Here is a 22829-nt window from a genome sequence, read left to right as displayed (position 1 = left end):
CAAAGGTGTGTATATTGTCTTTCTTTGCTGTCCTCATAACAAATCCTACGTTTCGACCTAAAGGGAAATATTTTGACTCTGAAAAAAGGCTATAGAAGTCTGTGTGCATGAAACTCGCCCTACTGGCCTAAAATGAACTGGAAAAAGGGTCACTTTTGGATTGAAAATACTATTTCAAATAGTTGTAGAAGAATCTAGGCCTATTTGGGAAGAAAATTCTTCAATTATGACAGTGGCATTGCCAAAAATTGGTTGTAAGGAACTGCGAGGCAGCTATCATTGTTTTGGCAGTTCGTATTTTTCCTAACTTTCTTGGCATTTTCGTGAGAGCTGCCGCCTTGCATCAATTACAAGGCGCAGAGTCGCCGGTGCAGCCTGCCTATATTTATAGCTCCCAGGTCCCGGTAAAGGGTTAAGTTTAGTAGAACCGCGGTCTACGTACTGCCTCGGTACGGTAGAGCTATTAATGCTTGGGAAACTGGTCCATGTCTTAAAATAATGTTATTTCCACTGCCGATTTTGAGTACTCGACTGTGAGGCAACATCCAACGTTTAACCATCCAGTTCCCATAGTACCGCTTGGCCGTTTGAAGCATGGAGCAAAAATAATGATTTCAAAGAACGAACATCCGCTCTAATCGAGTGAAATTCAGGGACTGAAACTATAGGGACAAGGCGATTTATAATGAAATTCATTCAATTAAACAGATCGAGTTTTCACTCGAGTTTCTACTGGAGTGATTCTTCGTTGTTGTTTTCAAAGTTTCATTATAAGAAACTAGAGTAATTTTCCCTGGTTTTACTCTTTTGCTAGACTCTCTACTTCCAAAGATTGAAATGAAAAAGAAAAATCGTTTCTCATGTAAAATAATTCGGTTCTTGAGTCACCTCAATTTTGTTCTGACGGCTTTTGGTGCATCTTATCATTTCTATGTGTCATGTAGGCCTATAGCTCCTAAAATGCGTCATGCATACAGAGCTCTCCCAATTGTTCCTTGTAACATGGCAGAAAGTGACGCACAACGCAAACAGCTAATTGTCTAAAGCAATTTGAGGTCACCCTGATCCAGAATTCACAACTGTTTATCCTGATTTTTTTTCTGCACGTTTTTTGAAGCCTGGAGGGAGAGAAGGGAAAATGAACTGATGCGCAAGCCTATAGGTCCGTGAGTCACCATACCGGAGTCAGGGCTCAGGGATCGGGAGGTAAATTAATAGAGATTGGGGGTTTTAAAGTGGCTTGGTATCTAAGCTTTATGGAATGAACAGGCTTCAAAACATTTGGCGCAGGTCATCCAAAGTCTGCTGTGGTCAGGAACCAGGGTTGAGGGTGAGATAAACCAGTTGTGAGAATGTATTGGCTGATTGAGAACATTCAAACTGAGGGAGTGTTCATTCGGGTCATGTGACTATCATCCCCAGTGAACCGACTGTAGCATCAGTGACTCTCTCCACTACACACCCTCAGGCAGTGCACCGTGTAAGTTGGCAGGACACTCAGGAAGCCCCCAATTTATTACATCTTACGGCAGGGGGAAACGACCAATCAACCGACTTCTGTTGGCATAGTTTTCGTTATTTCCCCTCCATTGCAGCAATAATGATGCAAAAGACAGAATCTGACGTCCCTGCAAATATCACCCAGTCACTACGCAGTGATTTCTCGTCTCCTTCCTCGTATTGTGCATTTTAACTTGACATGGGTCCCCGTATAACAATGAAGTCATCCAAAGTCACCGATTTTGTCTGAAACCTACACGCCGATGGGGAACTGTACAGCTACCCGCCGCGAACGTGCACAACGGATGTGGAGTAACAGGGACCTGTTGATGTGCACGCCAATCCAATCAGGAAGGGGAATAGGGCTCCACTCGTGTATCACTCCGCCTGCTCATTTGCATAATTGTCATGATGGCTATATACATGGGGAGACTTTAGTGGACAGTTGGCAGTTGTTCAAAGGCGAGGCTCCCTCGCTTAGCGAGAGTTATAAAGTTACAGGAGTTCTAAGTCGAGACACAAGGACAAACAGGGACTTATACTAGCACCATGGATTGGTGGTACAACAACACCAGGTCATCGTGCCGTCACCAACCAAGGAAACCCTATTTTCACCATAATACTCATCATCACCATCGGACTCACCATCATCACCATTCATCACACAAGCAATCCGTTGGAATGTGTGGCCCGAGATATCGTGAGCTGCGACGGCTGCCCTTCAATTCGTATGGAATTTACCATCCATATCGTAAGGTAAATAATACTAGGCCATATACTTTGTAGTGACTGGTCAGTCTCCGGCTCCAGAATCATTTTTCAAATCAGTAAATGTTATTTTATCTACGTCATTGTATTATTTACACAAAAACAATAATACAATAAGCGTGGTAGTTTTTGCCTGCTTTTACAAAACCGAAATGACATTGTGCATAGGTTTTTTGACCAACAAACGTAAGTATAAAAAGAAGTATTTTGTCCCGAAATGGTGTGAAATGAGGGGCGGGTTTAATAGAAATTTGCGAGGCTTTCGATTATTATGGTGTAATTGGCTGAGGTAACGTGGAAATTTGATGGCAATGTAAGGTACCTTGTTTTCTAAGTAATAACCCAACTTCCAGCGGAAACCTTTCGCAATCCCGGAACTTTGTTTGACATTTCAGATGACCCATACCAAATTTGCCATTGGGAATGATACCGGTGCATATCGATAATTTCATATTAAACATAATGCCAATTATTTAAGATGTCAAAAAGTCCAAACCCCAAATCCTTGTTCACTTTTAACACTGACACTGTTTTTACCTTAAAGCTGTGGTTGGCAAGCACATGCTTTGAACGTATAAACGGGCTCCAAAAATCACATTTCCTTTATTGAAAATAAATTGACGGTTTATTTTGTACAATGTAGCTTTGAACATAATATTTGACCATTGGCGAAAACCATACCCAAAAAAAAACCCAGTAGGACTTTGAAATTTTTCGTCAACATGTTCAGTGAATGTCATGAACATTGTAAGATTTTGCACTATTCGTTAATCACTTTGCATTTTTGAGTTAAATGGAAAATTGTAAAAACAAAAATTACTTCGTAACTCTACTCAAAATTATCCTTATATATGACTTGAAATTTAGTCTCCCATCAGAATGTCAGCGATAATGATAAGTTTCTCGTACATTAAGAGGAGTCGTTATGTTCAATAATATCAATAATAAGTCTAACTGATTTCTGTTTCCCGTTAGTTCTAATCTTATAAGGGGTTTATTGTTTCTTTTCTTTTTCTATTTGAATTCCTAGAAAACAAAACATAATTTGAATCATCGCACTGTAAATAAGAGAAAAACTCATAGACCGCTGTCATGGTGATGGCGTATTGATGGTGTATATCGATGGCGTGTTGAAATTTGTGTTGAAATATTGCTTAATACATAATTATGTTGAATAATTCAGACAAGATTTGTAAGTCTTTGTGTCTTTTTATATTTCCTATCATTGGTCGATTTTATTATGTTTAGAACCATATTTGTTGCCTGTGTTTAACTTTTGAACACATTATAAACGCTTTTTTTGCACAGGTATATATTTAAGGGACTACATTTTGAGTCGGACCATTAGCATGCAGGTATCTTTGTACCAAAATCAAAGCCTTAAACCGCCGATTGAAGTTTTGCAGCTGCTCGTGACTAAATTTGACTTTCAGGAAGAAAAATCAAACATTCCGAGTACATTGTAAACGCCTCGTGTTTAACTCGTGTTTCACTTATATACACAATGTTCTACATTGTTAAATGTTATGACATGTACATTTTTGTACAAGCAAACTGACAAAAAGTAGTTAAATCCACAAAAGTGGTTACATTCTAGATCAATTCCACAAATATGTCAACATACTCCCCATGAATTGATAACAAACAAGGAAAATTCTAATTTGTTCGTTCTAAATGTTTTGGATATTAGAAGCGCAGTATTTATACAGTTGTTCATTGCAAGGCTTCGAGTTTATGGGCAACTTGAAGGCACAGGACAGACAAGAAAAAAACAATGAACTCGAAAATTTAAATGAAATTTTTTTGAAACTGTGTTTGAATTTACGTCCCAGTCTGAACACAAATGCGCACCGTCTGCCTTTTAAGACACACAGACACAAGTTAGGATCTCCTTCATTCTAAAGAAATCAACAGGCTTCTTCCCTCTGTCTTGGACTTATCGGAAGTAACCGTCTTCCGTCAAGCGGACACAGTTATCAGTGTGTCCCCGGTACAAATATGTGTTGAATGGGACTATAGGCTTGCATCAAGAACTACCTGTACTCCAACGATAGAAAAAATCACAAAATTAAACCCCTTCGCTTTAATTCATTAAACAATCAACTATAAGGGCCTAACAATTTAAGAGAAAACAATTAAATGTTATCATTTTGCGCCGTGCATCAGAAATTAAATGAAATGATAGACGCTTTGAACATCGAGAAAGTTGTGTGTTTCCCTCTCTTCGCCTAAGACGGTGATGACTCGCACTCGATGCATGTACATTTCACCGGGTTTTTTTTTTCTTCAGTTTTAATGTGCAGTGTACAGCAACGCCGAAACTATGATACATAAAGTGCCACCCTAAATACTATCTTAATTGCATTATCTTCACGGAATAATGTCAAGAAGCTAATATGTCTTCCAATATATTTGGATTCAAAGGAGAAATGTTGTTTTCAAAGTTGTGATGTTGATTTTGAAATACATCTTACTTTTGGAACAGATAAGGTAGGCAATTCTGATTTGGTGAACATTCGCGGTAAAGATATTACCTACATCAAACCTACAGTTAAATTTTCTTACATGATAATTAGCTGTTTCTTATTAAGACATGTAAGAGTTTGGATTGTATTATACACAAGAAAATCGTCCTTAATTCTCTCCTTTCTTCTGATCATGCCTTTTTCGTGTTGCTCGTGGTGTCGTCACGGACGTCATCTCTTTTTAATAACAGTATAAATCATTTAGACCTACTTTCACAATTCTCAATTTCCAGATTTGTCATTGAAAACTGACTCAGTAACTGAGAGTTCACTCGATCACTATTATCAAAGTTCAAGCTCATTCCGATTATCTGTCAATTGTGTCGTGTTCGCCAAATGAAACATGACGTGCCTACGTTCAGGGAGTCTTATCTATTTCTGCAGAAATATCATGTGACTCGAAATGTTAATCGGATTTTTTTCCGAGAGATAAGTTTGACCTTCACAATCTCGAGAAGAAACTGGAAATGATTCAGGGATGTCTCTTAAAATTTGCGAGAAATGGAAGTTCCGGTATCCACGGCAACATAACGGGATGACTTGCGAATTCACGCAGTAATGTGATCTACGCAGGGCGTTGTCTAATCCAGCCCCCACACTACCTGGACACAGCAGTAATTGTCCGATGATATTGATGTGTCAGGCGTGGTTGAGTTTTACTCCACGGTCACGTTGAATCAGCACGTGAAAAATAGTGTGCATGTCGGGTTCCAGACCATCGGACTGTTTGTGAATTCAGTGAGACTATGAAAGAGGTGTTTATATATCAACTCACAAGAATACGGTCTTCAATGTCCAATCTTACCTCATAAGCATCAAGATGATTACAGACATGTAGGATCGTTTGCAATTACCCGGAAAAGTGCCTACCTATTTAACGACTGAAATCTTGCTCAAATGGTATCCTGAAATGCAAACTTGTTTACATGCTAGCATCGGAGTCCAGTTACGAGACCAAAAGTGCATAATGTGCTTTCTCTGTTTTCCACTGAGCTGTAACTTCAATAGGTTAGCATTGTTATGCATGCATCCGACACGATTTTGAGCAATTCTGTTGCTTCAAACAAAGTAACAACTGGTAAATGATCCTACATACTTTCACGATATTCACGAAATACGTATTGGCGTTTAGTTATAATGTGCATAAAATCGTAAATGGATGATAGGAAAATGAAGTTGAATTGAAAAGCTTGACATTTTTGCCTCCGGTCAAAGCGTATAGTGTTTGTTTCCTAACCGATGTTGTTACAAAGGCAGCGGCAACGTGTCACGTCACGTGGTTTTGTATAACATTGAGTCACAAGTAGGTCATTGTGGTACCAGTCCGCGATGTGCTAATTCGTTCCCAGGGTTCGCTAGGATAACTGCATGGTTTTCATTATTTTGATTGGTTACCGCCAAAAAAATAACAATAATTTGTAGTGTACAATTTGTGATTTTTATTTTCAACTTCTCGTTCCCGTTCATTATCCCGCGCAGTTTGTAAATTAGAAGAAAAAAATCGACAGCTAAGATATCACAAAAACCACCTTTGTCTTTAAACTATATCAGCACCGACATAAAGTTTCACTTATACTTGGTAGAAGAGTGGTCATGACTTCAGGCAGAATGATTCATGCCGGTGATACGGCTTGCATGAGAGTCGAAGAGCTAGCTAAGGGTCAAATAGTGGATAATATCTGACTTGCGAATTTTTCGATCGAGTAACAGTACACACGCAGTGCTATTTCTGAATCTCTACTTTAAAGGACGGGGGAAAATGTTAACTTTTAATGATGCTCAGCACACACACACAAAAACATGTAATGTGTCTCTATACAACAACCATTGCGCGCGCCCCCATTGTAAAGGTTTACAGGTAATGAATGAACTAATCCGAAGACTTTGCAGGTGGGGAGATGTTAATGCCGACAAGCAATATGGCAGCCGGCTGATAAGCTCAGATTTCGAAATTGAATAATGCCGGTCTTTCGACGGTCTTTGCTTTGATGGGGCTTAAACTGGAGCTCATTTCGTCTCGACCAAACCAAAGCCGCGACTAGAAAGCACCCCCTTCTCGGTTTCTGTGGTCTGACCAACAACAAGTGCCAAGTTATTTCTGACGGCCCAGACAGGTGCCTGGTTTTGTCTTTGTGTTTTCTTGACGCAAGGTTGACCTGTGTCGAGGAACTTAATGATTCGTCCCGTCATCAACATGAGTCATTCACACTATAGCTGGCAGGTTTGTGCGTTTGTAATGAACAACGTGGCAACAATGTAACTGTCGTTTTATTAACAGAATAGTTAGTATGAATTGAGCTAAAACATAAAATACTGGACTAAATCAAACAATCTATTCCACAATTTCAAAGTTTTAGGCAGTATATTAACAGGTGTCATTTAACTATTTTATCCTTTCTGAATAATCTTCTTCTTTTTTTACGGATTTAGGAATAGCCTAGTTATTCTAGTCATGGGCGTTTCTGAACATTGGAATATTTTCAAATTCATCGATGCATATTGCTGTACTTCAGCGGTAGCCCATTTCTTTTTATTAGATCTTATAATAGTAGAGTCATTGTCAATGTGCTGCCGTGAACACGGGAAGAATATACGCCCTAAATAGCTCTCATCAGGCAGTTCAGGCTTAATTTTTTCATTGATTGTGTTGTTAGTTTCTCCAATTCAAGGGATAATTCAATATTTTTTCAAAGGTTTTTCGACTATTTGAAATCTGTTATTCATGAGAAGGCCGAGGTATTTAATGCCCTGTAAAGCTAAAACGGTTTATGCCGTTTGAGAAAATTGCAACGAGGACAGCACCGCTTTATTTTACAGCACTGCAAAGTGTAGGCTGATTACTTGTGAATTAAATCATTTCAAAGTGACAGTTAAAACATTTGGGCACCAGGTCTTAGGTAAACAAATGTCAGCTTATTATTACTGTCTTTTGATTGATAATAAGGAAGTATTGTTGGGGCAAAACAATGAACGGTCAAGCTCCCACTGATGTTTTTTCCCATGCTATTCATTTGGAGGAAATACCGCATTCGGCGAAATGAAAACAGAACAATGTGAACCAAAACAAAATCTCTAAAAAGTACACACAAGATAATTACTGCCCTGAAAAAAACCACATTAACCCACTTACCAGGTAAAGTGAATTAAAGTGCATTGGTTGATAAGTAAACGGCCCTGAACACAAGCATCCAATCCAAATGCTGATGACGTCGTCAGTTGGTCAAGGTAAACAGGAAAACACTCAGTTAGTGAAGAATTGCCACAAAAGGTTCGATTCGCTCAGGACAAATCACTCCCATTGATATCAAGTGGGTCACTAGGAATTAGGCATGCCGGATGCCACTGTTCAGGTGTTATTGGAAGAGGAAGAGCTTTTGATATTATTGAATCAGACCTGCGAATGTGGTGTATCGCTTCACTATGCTCTGCAGACACCAAATTTGTTCGAGGTCTTAATAATTGGATACATTTTGTTCACACATAACAGTGACATTGTTAAACACTACTTTTTTTTAACGCAAATCGCCCATCACGACGGAGGCCAAAGGCCACTCGAGGTGTGGGCTTCAGAGAAAAAGTGTGGAAGAACCATCCCCTCACACTGAAACAAGACAAGATAATAGGGTTGGGATGCGTAACTGGTCCACTGCGTATGAAAAATACACGAAATGCATGGCCGGCGATCAGGTACCCACAATGCCTTGCGTTTCCTACTCCTTTGTGGTTACAGGGGCCCTTAAATACGAGGTGGTACGCTACGACCGTCAGCGACCTGTTAATTCCACCATCGCAGAACCGTGGTTAATTCTTGCAGTGTATAAGCCCGCCCTCTATCGAGTAAAGTTGTTAAAATAGCCTGCATGCAGCCCAATATCAATTCCAAAGCACACAATTTAATGCTGTTTCTGCTTGGATTTTACATGCACTCAATGCACCATCCACTCATTGTCCCAATCTACGGATTGTCCCCCAAAAATCTCACGCACCCACCGTCGAAGAAAAACTGCATGTAATCATGCATGTTCCAAGTACTCACAATTATGCAGAATACATGTAGGTTTGTCGAACAGTGTATGATATCAAACAAAATATAATTGTTGTTTGATACTATATTTTGTCAAACCTTGCAGGTTTTTTTTTAATTATCACTCGTTAAATGGCCATTAATTGGATAGACTGGAAGAGTGGTTTGGTGACTGACGAGTCACACCTTTAAAGGGCCATGCGATTATTTTTTTTTTTTTAAGAACCCATTTTGTGCAACTTTCTACTCCTCTTAAATGTAGATAAGACTATACAACGAGTCACCAAAGAATAGGAAATTGACGACAGCAAAACCAAAATTCTGGCAACTTTTGCTCTGAAATAGCTGTAACATTCAGTAGTGTGTGTGTGTGTGGGGGGGGGGGGGGGGGGGGCAACCGCATGCACATCCGCGCCGAAATGTAGATTTTTTTTCTCCGGACACTTGGCCTCCGTAAAATCAAAAAGTGTGGGGGGGGGAGGGGGATGGTACCCAACTTTCAAAATGGTGGCGCTCTCCAAAACTGACCATTATTATGCATATTGAAAAATATATGCCGATTTTCACGGCGCATTGTAATGGTTTTTGAGCTGGTTTACTTTTTGGGGGTTGATGTCAGAACTCTCTAACCATTTATTGACATTCTTACTGAAAAGAATTGTCAAGGGCAAGGTGCCCCCCCCCCTCTCTGGATACGCCACTGGTAACATTGGTAACACAAAGGTGCATTTTCAAGGCCTGCTTTTAGGCCTACATGGGCCCTTCAACTTGAGCGAGTACTTGGCCCAGTTGAGTATTGCACGTATGATAAATTCACTAAAATAATTTCAAGAGACGTCGACCTTTTCTTCGGTGGTGTGTTATCAATAATATCAACATTCAATGGTGAAGTCACAGTCACAGAACTCACTAGGCTGAAAGCCTGCATATATGGGGCACCGATGCTATGATTTTGTTTGGGCAAGATACACGGTCAGTGTGCAACGGGTAACACCGATAACGCACAGAACCTCCACGCGGCAGTGCAGTGACCTATCAACTAGATTTCATCACCTTGCATCATACAGTTTTCCCTGCCGAATTTGTGAAGTTCTAACCGTCCAATAATTCATCTACATGTTTGTGTTTAAGCTCGTTGCTCACCAAATTATTCGAGATGTTGGGTCAATGTTCAGGCACGTGGACAAATACATGTAAACTGAATTAAAGCGGCAAACGCCATTTTAATTTGTATGCATTTCAGAACAATGCCCCTATATTTTATGTAGTATTTTCAGTAATGTGCAGGCTATACGTTTCAGTGCCACTTCGGTGTTTAAATAATGTTGAATCAGTCGTTTGTTTGTTTGTTACTTTGTTTGTTTGGTCCTGCATTGTCTTAATGGATTCGAATACACCTGTGTACCAGTGCTTTTATTATCAGTCTTTGTATTGCTAATTTAAGTGTGTGGGTGTGTGTGTGTTTCGGATCGTTTTGGAGGACTTTAATTCAAGTCGGTAATTGGCCGACTTGATATCGACAGATAGCTCATACTCTCCGGGGGTATGCATAGCGTGCGGTGCGACATGCGACAGCCGATGCGGCCCGGCTGTACGTCCTCGAACCCGCCGATTTGCGTGTTCAGTCGTCGTCAATTGCACCGACGGAAACACGACTGTCCAGTGATGACCCGTTCTCAAGTCTACCATTTTGGGTTTTATTGCTGAACACAGATGTACAATCTTGTTAGGCAGAAGCTCCAACGTTGCAGCTGCTTGAGCCCTCCAGTGACGCAGTTTTTGTTTTCCTGTGGTAAATTCTCTGTTTTTGTGTTTTTCTTTTCACCAGACAATGTGCAAAACTTAATGCACAATAACTGATGAGCTACATTTCGAATTTCATGATGACTATTTCGTTATTACTCTTGGGTGTCAGTAAAATGTTGCAAACAGTGAAAACATCGCATTTATATACGAAAACAGCAGTATATGATCCCGTTAATATTAACCACAGGGGAAACTGCCTATATAGCTCAGTTGCTAGAGCACCGGTACGGTATTCCGGGAGGACAGGTTCAACCCCCCGCTTCAGTGCGCTCTTTGTTCAACCATATCATTTAGAATAAAATTCATTGTGACTGATTGACGCTGCGCTAAAAAAGAAATTAGTCGCCCACAAAAAGCAGATAGCATGCACACACCAAACATAGCTCCATTAATCAGACTGTCATCGTAGTACGTGTATAATCCATTTTCATATCAATATAAACCCCGTTATTTTAATCTCATAGGAGGGTTATTTTGAACCTATGTTTGAAACTTGTGCCGTGCCGCAAGAAATCCAAATTATGTTTGTATTTTTAAGCAATAGCTAAGTCAGTGCTTAGTGGCATAAATGTTAAATCAATTGTACTCTTGAGTCGTTGGCTGAACTTGAAGAGAGGCGGTTAGTTGATATCAGTTTCTACGGGTTGAAACAAGCGTATAGAGCATTCTCTCATTACGAGCTATTCAAAATGAAAATGCCATGGTTTGTTGGTCGATACACGGGGGAGATCGCCCCTGAAAAATACAACCACATATATATTAAAACTTCTATACACATGTTACTAAAAAGGCGTGATAACTGCTTGCGTGGTCTATTAAAAGAGAACAGATCCCCGCACACTGCGCACACATGGAAGTGCTATATGGAACATCAGGTTATATTGTACTAAAGGAGGAAAGAATCTCAATGCTTCTACCTTGAACATTCAAAAGAGTTAAGTTATATTTGCAATCATCAAATTGAGACAATGGATCTCAAAATTGCCCAGTAAAGGTTTAGGCCTACCCACGGACGGAGGTTATAGTTATTTACAAGCTTGTATGACTCGTGACTCGGAGTCCGACTCGAGTCCGACTCGAGTCCCAATTTCCGTGACTCGGACCAGGACTCGAGTAACGATGACAAATGGCTCGGACTTGGACTCGGACTCGACCCTGCGGACTCGGACCACAAATCACTTTTTTTAAAATTTAATTACAATTTATTTTGAAGGACATCCTCTCCTGAAACATGTATACCCAGTGTCCACACTTGATATTGCGTAAATGCAAGCCTGATAGTGTTTGGTACCCCTTTCCAAACACTGGTGCCATTTGACTTGTTATATAGTTGTGTTCCCTAACGTGGCACACTTCGACGTTTCCCCGACTTTCACCGGGGTCCGCTCATAAATCCGATGCCTCATAGGTCCGACGCCTCATACGTCCGACAAAATCGCATCCCCCAACCAAATAAAGGCCAAAGTCTGACGCCTCATAGGTCCGACACCTCATAGTCCGACGCCTCATAGCTCCGACGCCTCGTAACGACGTCGGACTAAATATGAGGCGTCGGACTTATGATACGGTTTCCTGTCCTCATGTGTTGCCAAACCTCTTTGTTGACAAACTTCAAATTCATCATTCAGTTAAATACTGGTACTTTTACCTTAATAATTCTTGCTGTTGAACCCTTCTGAACAATTTTAGGGACATGAAATTTAGTCCAAAATTCAGAAACGATGGCGTTCGGAAATTGGGAACAAAATCGGCTGAGTGTTCCCTGACGTGGCGCGCGCTTGAACTAATCTCGAAACATCACACGGAACGTTTCAAAATTTCTTTAAGGTTGAAGATTTTTATAAACCATTATTATCTTTCCTCACATGCCCAACAATGTTTGTCAGAAATTTATTTTCTTATTTTTGGGCGCATTTTGAAAGTGTTCACTGTGCATTTCGAAATAATATCAGAAAATCACGCCAAAATGTATTTCTCTGCCAACTTTATAATATGGGTATAGGTAAACTCAAGATTTACGAACGAGAATGTTTAGAACCTGATGAAATTTCACTTACTGTGAAATTTCAGGTACAACTTTTGCTAGAGGCCAAAAAATCAAAGTGGGGCCACGCCACGTTAAGGGCACATCAACAATACAAGTACTTGTATTTCCATTTCATTAGATTAGAGAAAAGCTGTGAAAATGGAAACATTTACACTGTGAGGTTTCAGCAGTACATTAATACTTCCACCATGATTTCATCAATATGAATTTCTTTTGGCTGTAGTGATTTTACTTTTTTGAAAGAAGAGTTCTCAAAAGGTCTAGTATAGAGTATATCACTAATATATGGGATGATTGAAGTCTGGAGCCTTATTAGCTGGAGTTCAAAAACCTTTTATATTACATGTATGGGTGCCGGAGTTTGAATCATGTGCGTGCGATTTATCTCGGGTAGGTAAACACGATCAGATCTAACCCGATAAGTAAACACTAGTGCCATGAGCTGCGCTGTGCTGCCACAGTATTGGCAAACTAGTCTTGGACTGTGGTCTTGCCCTTTTCCGGGTATAGTATCGTCAACCAATCGGCGCTCAAAGAAATGATGTCATGCATTGAAGATAATGAATAATGCATCACCAATCTTTTCTACTTGATTTCCTTTCAGTATCTACCCGTATACGCACATCAATTGTTCAGCTATCGCTTTGATGGGCAAAGTACAACAGAAGACTGAATTGTGTGACACGTCCTTGACGTACGTACCGGGCTGTACTACCAAATTTAGGATTTTTGTAGGCGTGTACGACACCGGTGAACCCGCTATATTGTTATGATTATTCAGTGACCCGGTTCGTTCGCGGGCTAGACTCCACTCACCGTATAATAATGTAATCAGTCTGACTATTGCAACCACACGCACAACACTGTAATCTCACATCACACACTGCGGCGGACATTTCGTATACTTAGGCTTGGCTCTCTATATTCTTTCCCAACTGGAAACAAATCGCTGTACCATGGAGGTTTTACAGGTACAACCTAGCCTCAACATTAAAATGGATGTTATTGACGGATCCGACAAAATGCAACCAACACAGAAGGTAGGCATGGTAGGTAGGAGAGGAGATGTTGCACATGCAGACCCGTGTAATTTAACGTGACTTCGGCGATAGTCATGTGATGATCACGTTAACACTGTTCGTATCATAGTGTGTATTCATTTATACACCATGCTGTGTGTACGTAGGCTACAGCTCGTGCAGGAATAAACTGGGTTTTTTTTTACCCTGTGATCTACAAGTACCATACCAGTACCAAGCCTGTGCACTGGTCAAATCAGTAGTCGTAATATCGCATATACCTGTACACATACATGTACACATCATTGTGAATGTTTATATGATGCTTGGGTCATAGATCGAGCAAGCTTAGGAACTCATTTGCTCTCTATACGCTATATCATAGGTCAACTCATGGAGTAATGGTCAGCAGTCTATTCCTTCCTCCATGTTCATACTGAGCCATTTGATTACAATATATTATAGAGTGATCTTCTTACATGATATAGTTGACATTTTTGTTCAAAAGATCTACCTGTAAAACTAGCATGGTCCACAATCACCTGACAATGGGATGTATAAAAAGAATTGCAAGATTTGATTACCATACTTGTACATGTTTCCATTTTTTAGTCCACTCGAATGTTTCTCAAGAACTGTTTCTCTTGCATATTGTTTTATTCTGTAAAAGTTAAGGAAGAATACTGTAAGACATCACTTCTCAAACTAAAGCTTTCTTATCTGGATCCACGGTCATCTGCACCAAAGTATATTCAACCAATCAATTTTCTACACAAATGACTCATAAATAGTTTTTGTCTGTGTAAATTAATGATTTTATTCATACCTGTTGGAGGTATCACTTTCCTCCGGAGGCTCAGCTCCTGCCTCCATGGTATATTCTACCATTTTCAATAATGAGAGTTTATGTGGGACAAACATTATTCACCAATGGCGCAACATATTCAACAATGTTGGGTTAAAATAATAGTTACACCCACACCTCACATTTGTAATGTAGCTATATAGTCATCTTTTTCTTCTGCATACTTTTACTATAAAATCGAACCACATTTTACATGGCTCAAGGAACGAATTTTTCTGTATTAATATTCAACAATTTTGCCCTAGTTCTTTGATGCTTCGTCAAATAGAAAGCTGAAATTTCGTCAGATAGAGACCTCAACATTTGCATGAGCATGGAAGAAATGCCATCAACACGATTAATTTGGTTATTTACATATATTAATTTGCTCAATATCAATATTGCAAGAAGTGTCCTGAAATTATGAGTACAAAGTTGTTCTGCGACAACTAGGTTAATACTATAGCAAATCCTAAGCATTCAGAAAATACCCAAATGAGATTAACAGAACTGTTTAAAATGTTTATACATGGAGTAGTAAACTAACAGGAACTTGATCATAAGCACTTTACTGAATGAACATGAGCACACAAGGTTAAAGGTCAAGGAACATGGCTCCTTGCCAGTGGTAAGAAATCGATGATGATGCAGATTCTTGAAAGTGCACCTCTTGCAGATTTCTGTTTAGATAGGCAGTCTTATGTGCTTTGTTGCTTACTGAATATTAAGGGTAGTAAAAGACTAAAACTAAGAATTTAGTGTTTTGAATTTAAGTTGCAAAGCTTTGCCAATGGATCGTGGCACTGCAGCCATTTTTGAGTTGTGTGCTTTGTTCCTCAGGGATATGCATGATAGACCTCTTGTATATTTATTGTTAATGAATTACATAACAAAACACACCTCTAAGATGGCTGCTGGATGCATTTTGTCTATACACTTTGTGAAGTAGCCAGTCACTGAAAACTTCCAAACAAATTCTGAAATCTGTTGTGAATTATAATTTTTAAACAATAATAAGCAATTGTGTATATAAAACTGAACACTCTTTGTTGTGTCCAGACTCCGCACAGCTTGATGGATGCAACAAAGATAACAAATGGGAAGGAAGAACACAGGAAGTATTCTGACTCAGTTTCTTGTCACAGGACTATTATTGCTAATCCTATTTTTGGATCATTTCATACCGATAATGAAACTATATTTAAAAACATCCCCAACAAAATTTAGTTGGGTATCTTTTAGACACCCTAATTCGTTTTGATTATGAGGCAACCAAACTGGCTTGTTTGTTTTCATCTGATGAAAACAAATATATTTCACACATAAAAAAATGAAATAAAACCAATAGCACAACAAAAATGTCATTGAGAGTCCAACTGTCTGAATGACAAGTGGTTTTACAATTAATCACAAAAGATGAAAGGAAAACAGCCTTGAAGAGTATAAACGTCAGAAAAACTGGGCAAGCCGAGGTATTGTCCCTTTTGTTTCCGGGGTGATATATTTAGAGACTGTTTTGTTTAAGTTTCCTTGTGTTGTTCCAATGTGAATTCTGAAGGCAATTAGTGTTGTTGAATACACTAATTTACTCCTGAGAAATATGTACATATTCCTTTTGAAAAGATAGCAAAACCTTTCAAAAGAACTGCTTTGAAAATATGGTTATCTAAAGATAAACAACACGATTGTTGTTTTTTATGTTCTTATTTGAAAAAAGGTCGTTAATGAAAGTGTACATGCTGCCCTTTTCAAATAAATCTTACTTTAGTTACTGTGACCACTTTGTATTTATATAAAACTTTAAAAAGCCAGTCAAAAGTCCGCCAGACTTTCCGGATCTTCCCTCTTTGTTTGGGGCAAATATATATCAGTCTGAATCAACTGCTGATGACTTTGACAAGAAAACAAATGTTACTTTTCCTTTTTTGGAATCGTTGGGTAGAAAAATGTGTGTCGGGATGACGACAATAAAAGCCGACGTTCGGTAAAACTTTATTGGGAGTAGTTCCCCGTTTTATATTTAGCTCGTTGTGACCGTTAACAATTGAGTGTGCCAAAAAATGAATAGTTTCGTTTAACTTTAAGCGTCCTTTATGCCCAAGACTCAACAAAAAGCGGAACGCGGTTCTTTCAACCAAAAATACCACGAATACTAGCTCTACTTTTCTCTATTATTATGCTAATTTAATGCTGCCACAGACTGTTACCCCAGAGTCGAGGCTCATTTGCATTTGCGTCATCAGCGTACGTTGCCGTCTGCTTCGAGAAGTTTCCTTCCGGGATCACGTGGCTATTACCAGGCTGCGCGCGTGCGCCTGCGTGAAACCATTACGTCATATCTAAATAAAGCCTCTACGACCTTGCACGACACTCCTGTTTTTTGGCTTTGTCTGACCTGCGTGTAGCTATGTACGTGTACGGGAACAACGGAACAAGATACAGGAAAGGACATACATTAATGCTCTCCGTATAACCAACAGTAAAAAGATCCTGAGGATTTTCTAAAATTCTGGGACGATTTGAATTCTACAGGAGTTGATTTTCAGCATAAAAACCGTTGGGTTTTCGTCGAGTAACGTAACGCCGCCGGCCGGGCAGCATTTTCAGACCGGCGTATTTTGATCGCGTGACCGCAAAGAGCTTATCAACCGGGTGCAGGGTCGGAACTGCACTCACTGACTGCGTGCAGTAGGGTTGCCTGATTGACTAAACAAAGAAAACAAAGCCGGGAATAACTCGGTGTTCGATTATTTGGCTGACTTTTATTCCTGCGACAAGTGTCGAATTCGCTGTCTGAATAAGGTTTGGTATTATTTTGGGGAGACAACTACAAATCTCGCCATGCATCGTAAAAAACCGTGGCGGGATCCATTCCTCACCTTAGCCGTCATTTTGAGCCTCCTTCGGGTGGACTGGGTTGATTATATGCAGAGGCAGCTGGGCACACAGTTGCCCGAGATCCATGATATCTTGTTGGGACAAAGTGCTGCCCTGACAGAGACACAGTTCCACAATTTCTACAATTCTTTTGATGGTAACTATGTGAACTTCAAGGATTTGGACCATGATCTCCGAAGTCAGTCAGTTTTCAGAGAACTTCACTCACTGTCTCGTGAAATCTTCCCAATCAGCCGAGACATTACAGATGTTTCAACATGGCTGCTGGATCGACTGGAACCCAATAATGTCCGACCATTGCCCTTTGTGAATGTTGCATCAGCTCCTAATAACAATAACAACAATGATGAAAACAATAACAATGGTGAAGCTTCGGAAGCTGAAGCGAATGGTCCTGTGCAGAATATGCTAGATGGCGCTGTCGCTTTAACGCATAGTAACCAAAACGCCGGTGATCCAAGTCCAGAGGTATACCCAAAGTAGTCATTTTATTGTTCTGAGTTTAGTCCTTTGTTTTCCACCAATAAAGGATGTTTACGAGGCTGAGATGATTCAAATTTAAAAATCCATTACTTTTGCCAAAATTTTTAAATTCCATGAAATGATGGTGGTTTTCCATCTGTTTACCCATAGCATTCCTTACATTTTAAGTTTCAATTCCTTCTATGGTAGTTTGCAGTAAAACTGCTGGTTCACCTAACAAACTGACAATGTTTCAAATGTCATTTGAGCCATGAATTCCTTCAAAAATATGACATTGTACATCCATTTTTGTGACGCGATATCCAAAAATTTAAAATACAAATCCAAAAATATAACATAGTATTTAAATATAAAAATTTCAAAGGTTTTCAATTTTGCAACTACATGTATATATAGTGAGGTAAAAGTTCACTTTGTTATCTATTTTAAATTGAATAGTACACCAAAGCTATTATCATAACTACATTGCACCATATAACCTAAATTTAATTTGCATAACCATTGGCGACCTTAAAAGATGGAGGACAGATTATATAATATGGAAAGCTGCTGCCAACCATCACTTGTCTAGGTCTTCCTAACAAAGATGCAAACAAGTGTTCTTTTTTTATTGTGCAGGTGTTCAGGGTTGGTGTTTTTTCTCACAGGTTACCTTGCTTGTCAATGGCTGTCCTTCACATTATTTGTGTCTGGTAGGTCGCCAGTGGCCTTTTTCTTTCATGCATCTAATCAGATTTCTTCACTGTTTGGACAGATGGGTATTGGATTTTTTCAGGGAAGCAGCACGAGAAGCAGTGAAAAGAGAAATTATAGTACTTCTGCATTAGTTTCTCATGTCAGTTTCTGTGGACGAGCCAGAAAACTTCACATTTCACAAGGAAATTTTCTCCCACAGAATGGTGTTGATACATCTATGTTTCTCATTCAAAATTCTCACTCTGATAACCTTTTTTTTTCTCTTTAATTTCTTGAACACAGGACATGGACCTGATAGAGGCATTATGGCGACAGGACATCGACATGGGTATTTCCAGAGACGAGTCCTATTCCTTCAAGGAAGATCTGCTGCTGGAGAAGGGTGAGCATCCAGACAAGCTCAAGTCACAGCAGCAGTCCTGGGACCACTTTGGCTACAACATTGATGGGGAGACTGGAGAGTACGTTCCCAACCCTCCTGGGCTTGAGGTGGTCCAGCCACAGACACCGCAGCCAACCCTTCCTCAGGTCCCAGTCCAACCAGATGGGAACATCTCCCTGGAAGATTGCCTTCAGCTACTTGAGGATGAGTACCTGCCAGCAGTATCCCAGCCTGATGGTGAGCAGTATCAAGCACCGCAGCAGCCTCTGAGTCCTCTAGAGCAGGAGCAACGATGGCAGGACCTGGCCTCCATTCCTGAACTCACGCACCAACTTCATGAACTCCCACACCTTCCATACCAAGCAACAGTGGACATGAACATAACACAGCCGCTCAACACACAAGATGCCTTCGCCATCAACGCCACCACAAACGGCAACGTGAATCTACAGAATGCAACACTGTCAGTCAACAGAAACATGCTCCCCATCGAGCCTCAGAGGCTGGATGAGTTTGCCCCGCCACCAGAAGTTTTCTCCCCGCTGTCCAACTTTGCAAATCTCAGTCTCAGCTCAGCATCACCAACGGGATTGATCAATGGCCAGCAAAACCTCAACTTTAGTAGCTTCCTTCTGCCAGAGCAGCCACTTCATCCTGCCATGGAGAGCCCCTTGCCTATAAATGCAACAGACAACCAGGACAACTCCTCTCTGCTGATGGAGCTTCTGAATACGTCCAATGTTGAGGAGGTGGACCCTATGGAGCTGGACTTTGATGCGCAGATTCACAATGTGATGCAGTCATTCGGAGAGAATAACTCCTCGGCTTCATTTGATGGATCATGTAAGTAAATGCTTGAAAGTTGTAATTGGAGTTGTAATTTTCAAGTTGGACAAGAAGTTTGATACAAAAGTAATGCTGAAAATTTAAATAAATGAAGAAAAATTCATTTTTGGGAGTGACAGAGCAATTTTTGCTCTTCAGAACACCGGAGTTTTGAGTTTTTGCCACTTTAACTTGGACTTATTAGCTATCATCTGCACTAAGTTCTGAAATTGGTTTATAAATATGTTGGAGCACATGGTAATGAACATTTATGTTAAATTTGTACAGGCTCTGGGTTTGAAGACATGAGCGATGGCAGTTCACCCTACCACACCAGTGAGGATGGCCTAGAGGGTGCTACTGGTTACAACGCTAGTCTAGACGGGCATGGCATGAATGGCACATCTGGTAGCTATGGTTACCACAGACAGAGAGGTAAGCACAATAAGCAAGTAAATATGACGTACAGTACCTGCGTACCAGGCCCGTAGTGGTCTAGGAATCACACTTCTGACATATTGCAACATGGTAAAAAAAACCAAATGAACACTTACGAGTGACTTACGAGGGTTATGTTTCCTTTGTAAAAGTGCAGACCTTGTGAAATGAGTGTAAAATTCTACAATCACAATTTCTACGACTTTCTCCATCATCCTTAATATCATAAGGATTATCAATTGAAGGCAGAATGTTTAGGGTCAAAGCTACGACAGGTGAACATAAGTAATTAATTTGGTGAATTTTTCTTTGTATTTTCAAGGTGGTTCAAGTTGTGGGGGTGACAGTGACAGTGGAAGTTCTTTCAGCAGTTACAACAGCCAATCCTCCAAGCCAGAGAATGTCAAACACAACCATACCTATGCCTCATCATCCAGCTCCTCTGGAAGCAACCGCAGCAGCAACAACAGCAAAAACAACTCCAGCAAGAAGGACAGGCAGAACCTCGCCAAGCTGTCGCGTGACGAGAAGCGAGCCCGCACTCTCAAAGTCCCAGTGCCCATTGACAAAATCATCAGTCTGCCTGTTGATGCCTTCAATGACTTGCTGAAGAAGTATGAGCTGAATGACGCACAGCTGACGCTGATCAGAGACATCCGCCGGCGCGGCAAGAACAAGGTAGCAGCCCAGAACTGCCGCAAGCGCAAAATCAGCGCCTTGGTGTCGGTGGAGGTCAACATTGACACCTTGAAGGAGGAGAAGGAACAACTGGAGCTAGAACGCGAGCATATTGACAAAGAGACCTCTGATATGCAGTCACGGTATGATCAACTCTACAATGAGGTCTTTCAGAACATGTGTGATGAACATGGTGATCCAGTAGATCCCAACGAATTCACCCTGCAACAAATGCCGGATGGAAGCATGTTCCTTGTCCCAAGGAACAGCACCAACCCAGACAAGGATAAAAACACAGAGAAATAGACTCTTGATTTTTATGTATTTAAATGTACACGAGGAGAGAATATCACATTGAGCTGTCTCATCACCAGAAAACCTTACCGTTACAAAGCATGCTTGTACATTTCTCCTTCATTGAGCTTCTGCCATTCTAATTTTAGTTTTTATCTTTCTTTCTAAAAAAGATAACAAATGTTGAATTAGTATAAATTGAAAAAAAAAAAAGTTTTGGAAAATATGCTTTATAGTAAAGTTTAAGTTTGTTTCTGATGACAGATAAGAGCCTTTTTATGCCCATAAGATTTGATTGGTTCAACTAACTTGGTTGCTTTAAGAAAAAAAAGTTAAAAAGTGACACTAGTCATCACACTAAACATTTTAACATTTCACTCTTAAACGAGTCCGATTTACATGTAAGTCTATTTTGTACAGAGAGATTAGAGAAATATACTGTAAATGATGTGCATAGTTTGTAAATAAAGATTGTAAATATATGTACAAAATGGAAATAAGTTTGGTCAAGTGGTTCACACTACCTCTAAATGTACTGTTTTGAATATCCAATTGAAAGGGTTTTCATTGCTTGTGTAATGAAAAAGGAATTCACGAAAGCATTAATATTAAAAATTGGTAAATGCATCTGATCCATAACACTTGTATGCTTTTACTTTTTTTGTAAAATTAGTGATGACAGTTTTGCATGTAAAGAAGTGAAGTGTCTTTGTCTTGCAAACTAAAATGGTAATGCAAAGTTGTGGTATTCTGAATGCAAACAATTATTGCAGTGGGAGAAGAATTCAAAATAGTATTAAGGCATATTTATTGTGAACATTTTTGTCCAAACAGTTTATTCTTATCGATTAAAGATTTATTGTAATATACTTCAAATAGAGCAATTTGTTGATGGTATGTATCTTGTAGGGTTATTCGCTATTCCTTTGTTAGTTGAACAAACAAGAGACTTGGAATTTTACAATTGTAAGACAGTTGTATTTGTAATATTTGTATTGTACCCGGCCTTTGATGGCAGGCACATTTGTCATTTTCATTTATCCGATATGATAAAAAATCTAAGAAAATATAAACATGGAATAAGAGCATCTTTCATCGAAGATGTCCATGCAGTTCCCTGTAACCTGCATGCACCTTCTAATAATGCATTCATAATGCACAGCTTTTCATGTGTGGACTTTCGCATGATTGTGCTGGTAGCATGACATTGTATTAGATAATGAAGTCAATCAGCATATGTTTGTACATGGACACGTACGCTGGTACCTGGCTCTATTGTCCTAAACATGTTTCCTTTTAAATTATTTTCTGACTAGTGCATGTACAATATTCCTGGCAGCTTTGAGCAAATACATGTAATATAAATGTTTCTTAGTTTGTCTTTGTGTATGCCTTGCTTAAATTTTGTAATCCACGGACATGTTTGTTTTCTGTCTTGCAAGTTTTCTGTCTTTTCTGTCTTGCAACTCAAAAGTGTTATCCAGAATAGCCTTAAAAAGAAAGATTGGATTCTCACATGTAAACATGACTATTGGTTGTATTTTTTTGACACAAGCTTTTGAATTAAATGTTTTTGATGCTGTTATACACTGTGTGTCTGTT

At 39.6% G+C, this 22829-nt stretch overlaps 1 protein-coding gene across 4 annotated transcripts; it reads left to right on the top strand.

Moving 5' to 3' along the window:
- Positions 1–2012: 2012 nt before the first annotated feature.
- On the top strand, positions 2013–22816 carry LOC119744759 (nuclear factor erythroid 2-related factor 2-like). 4 transcript variants are annotated; one of them, XM_038220869.1, is made up of 4 exons: positions 2013–2256; positions 18893–19835; positions 20106–20252; positions 20578–22816. In XM_038220869.1, the coding sequence occupies exons 1-4, from the start codon at positions 2050–2052 to the stop codon at positions 21237–21239; spliced, it is 1959 nt and encodes a 652-aa protein (XP_038076797.1). In that variant the 5' UTR covers positions 2013–2049; the 3' UTR covers positions 21240–22816. The 4 variants fall into 4 exon arrangements, with proteins under 4 accessions (XP_038076797.1, XP_038076798.1, XP_038076796.1 ...); XM_038220870.1 differs by lacking the exon at positions 2013–2256 and adding an exon at positions 13337–13710; XM_038220868.1 differs by lacking the exon at positions 2013–2256 and adding an exon at positions 16874–17899.
- The last annotated feature ends 13 nt before the right edge of the window (positions 22817–22829 follow it).

The sequence above is a fragment of the Patiria miniata genome, unplaced genomic scaffold (genome assembly GCF_015706575.1).
Source record: "Patiria miniata isolate m_02_andy unplaced genomic scaffold, ASM1570657v1 HiC_scaffold_7, whole genome shotgun sequence".
NCBI lineage: Eukaryota > Metazoa > Echinodermata > Asteroidea > Valvatida > Asterinidae > Patiria > Patiria miniata.
Note: the sequence above shows the minus strand (reverse complement) of the source record. Positions and strands in the feature narration are given on the sequence as shown.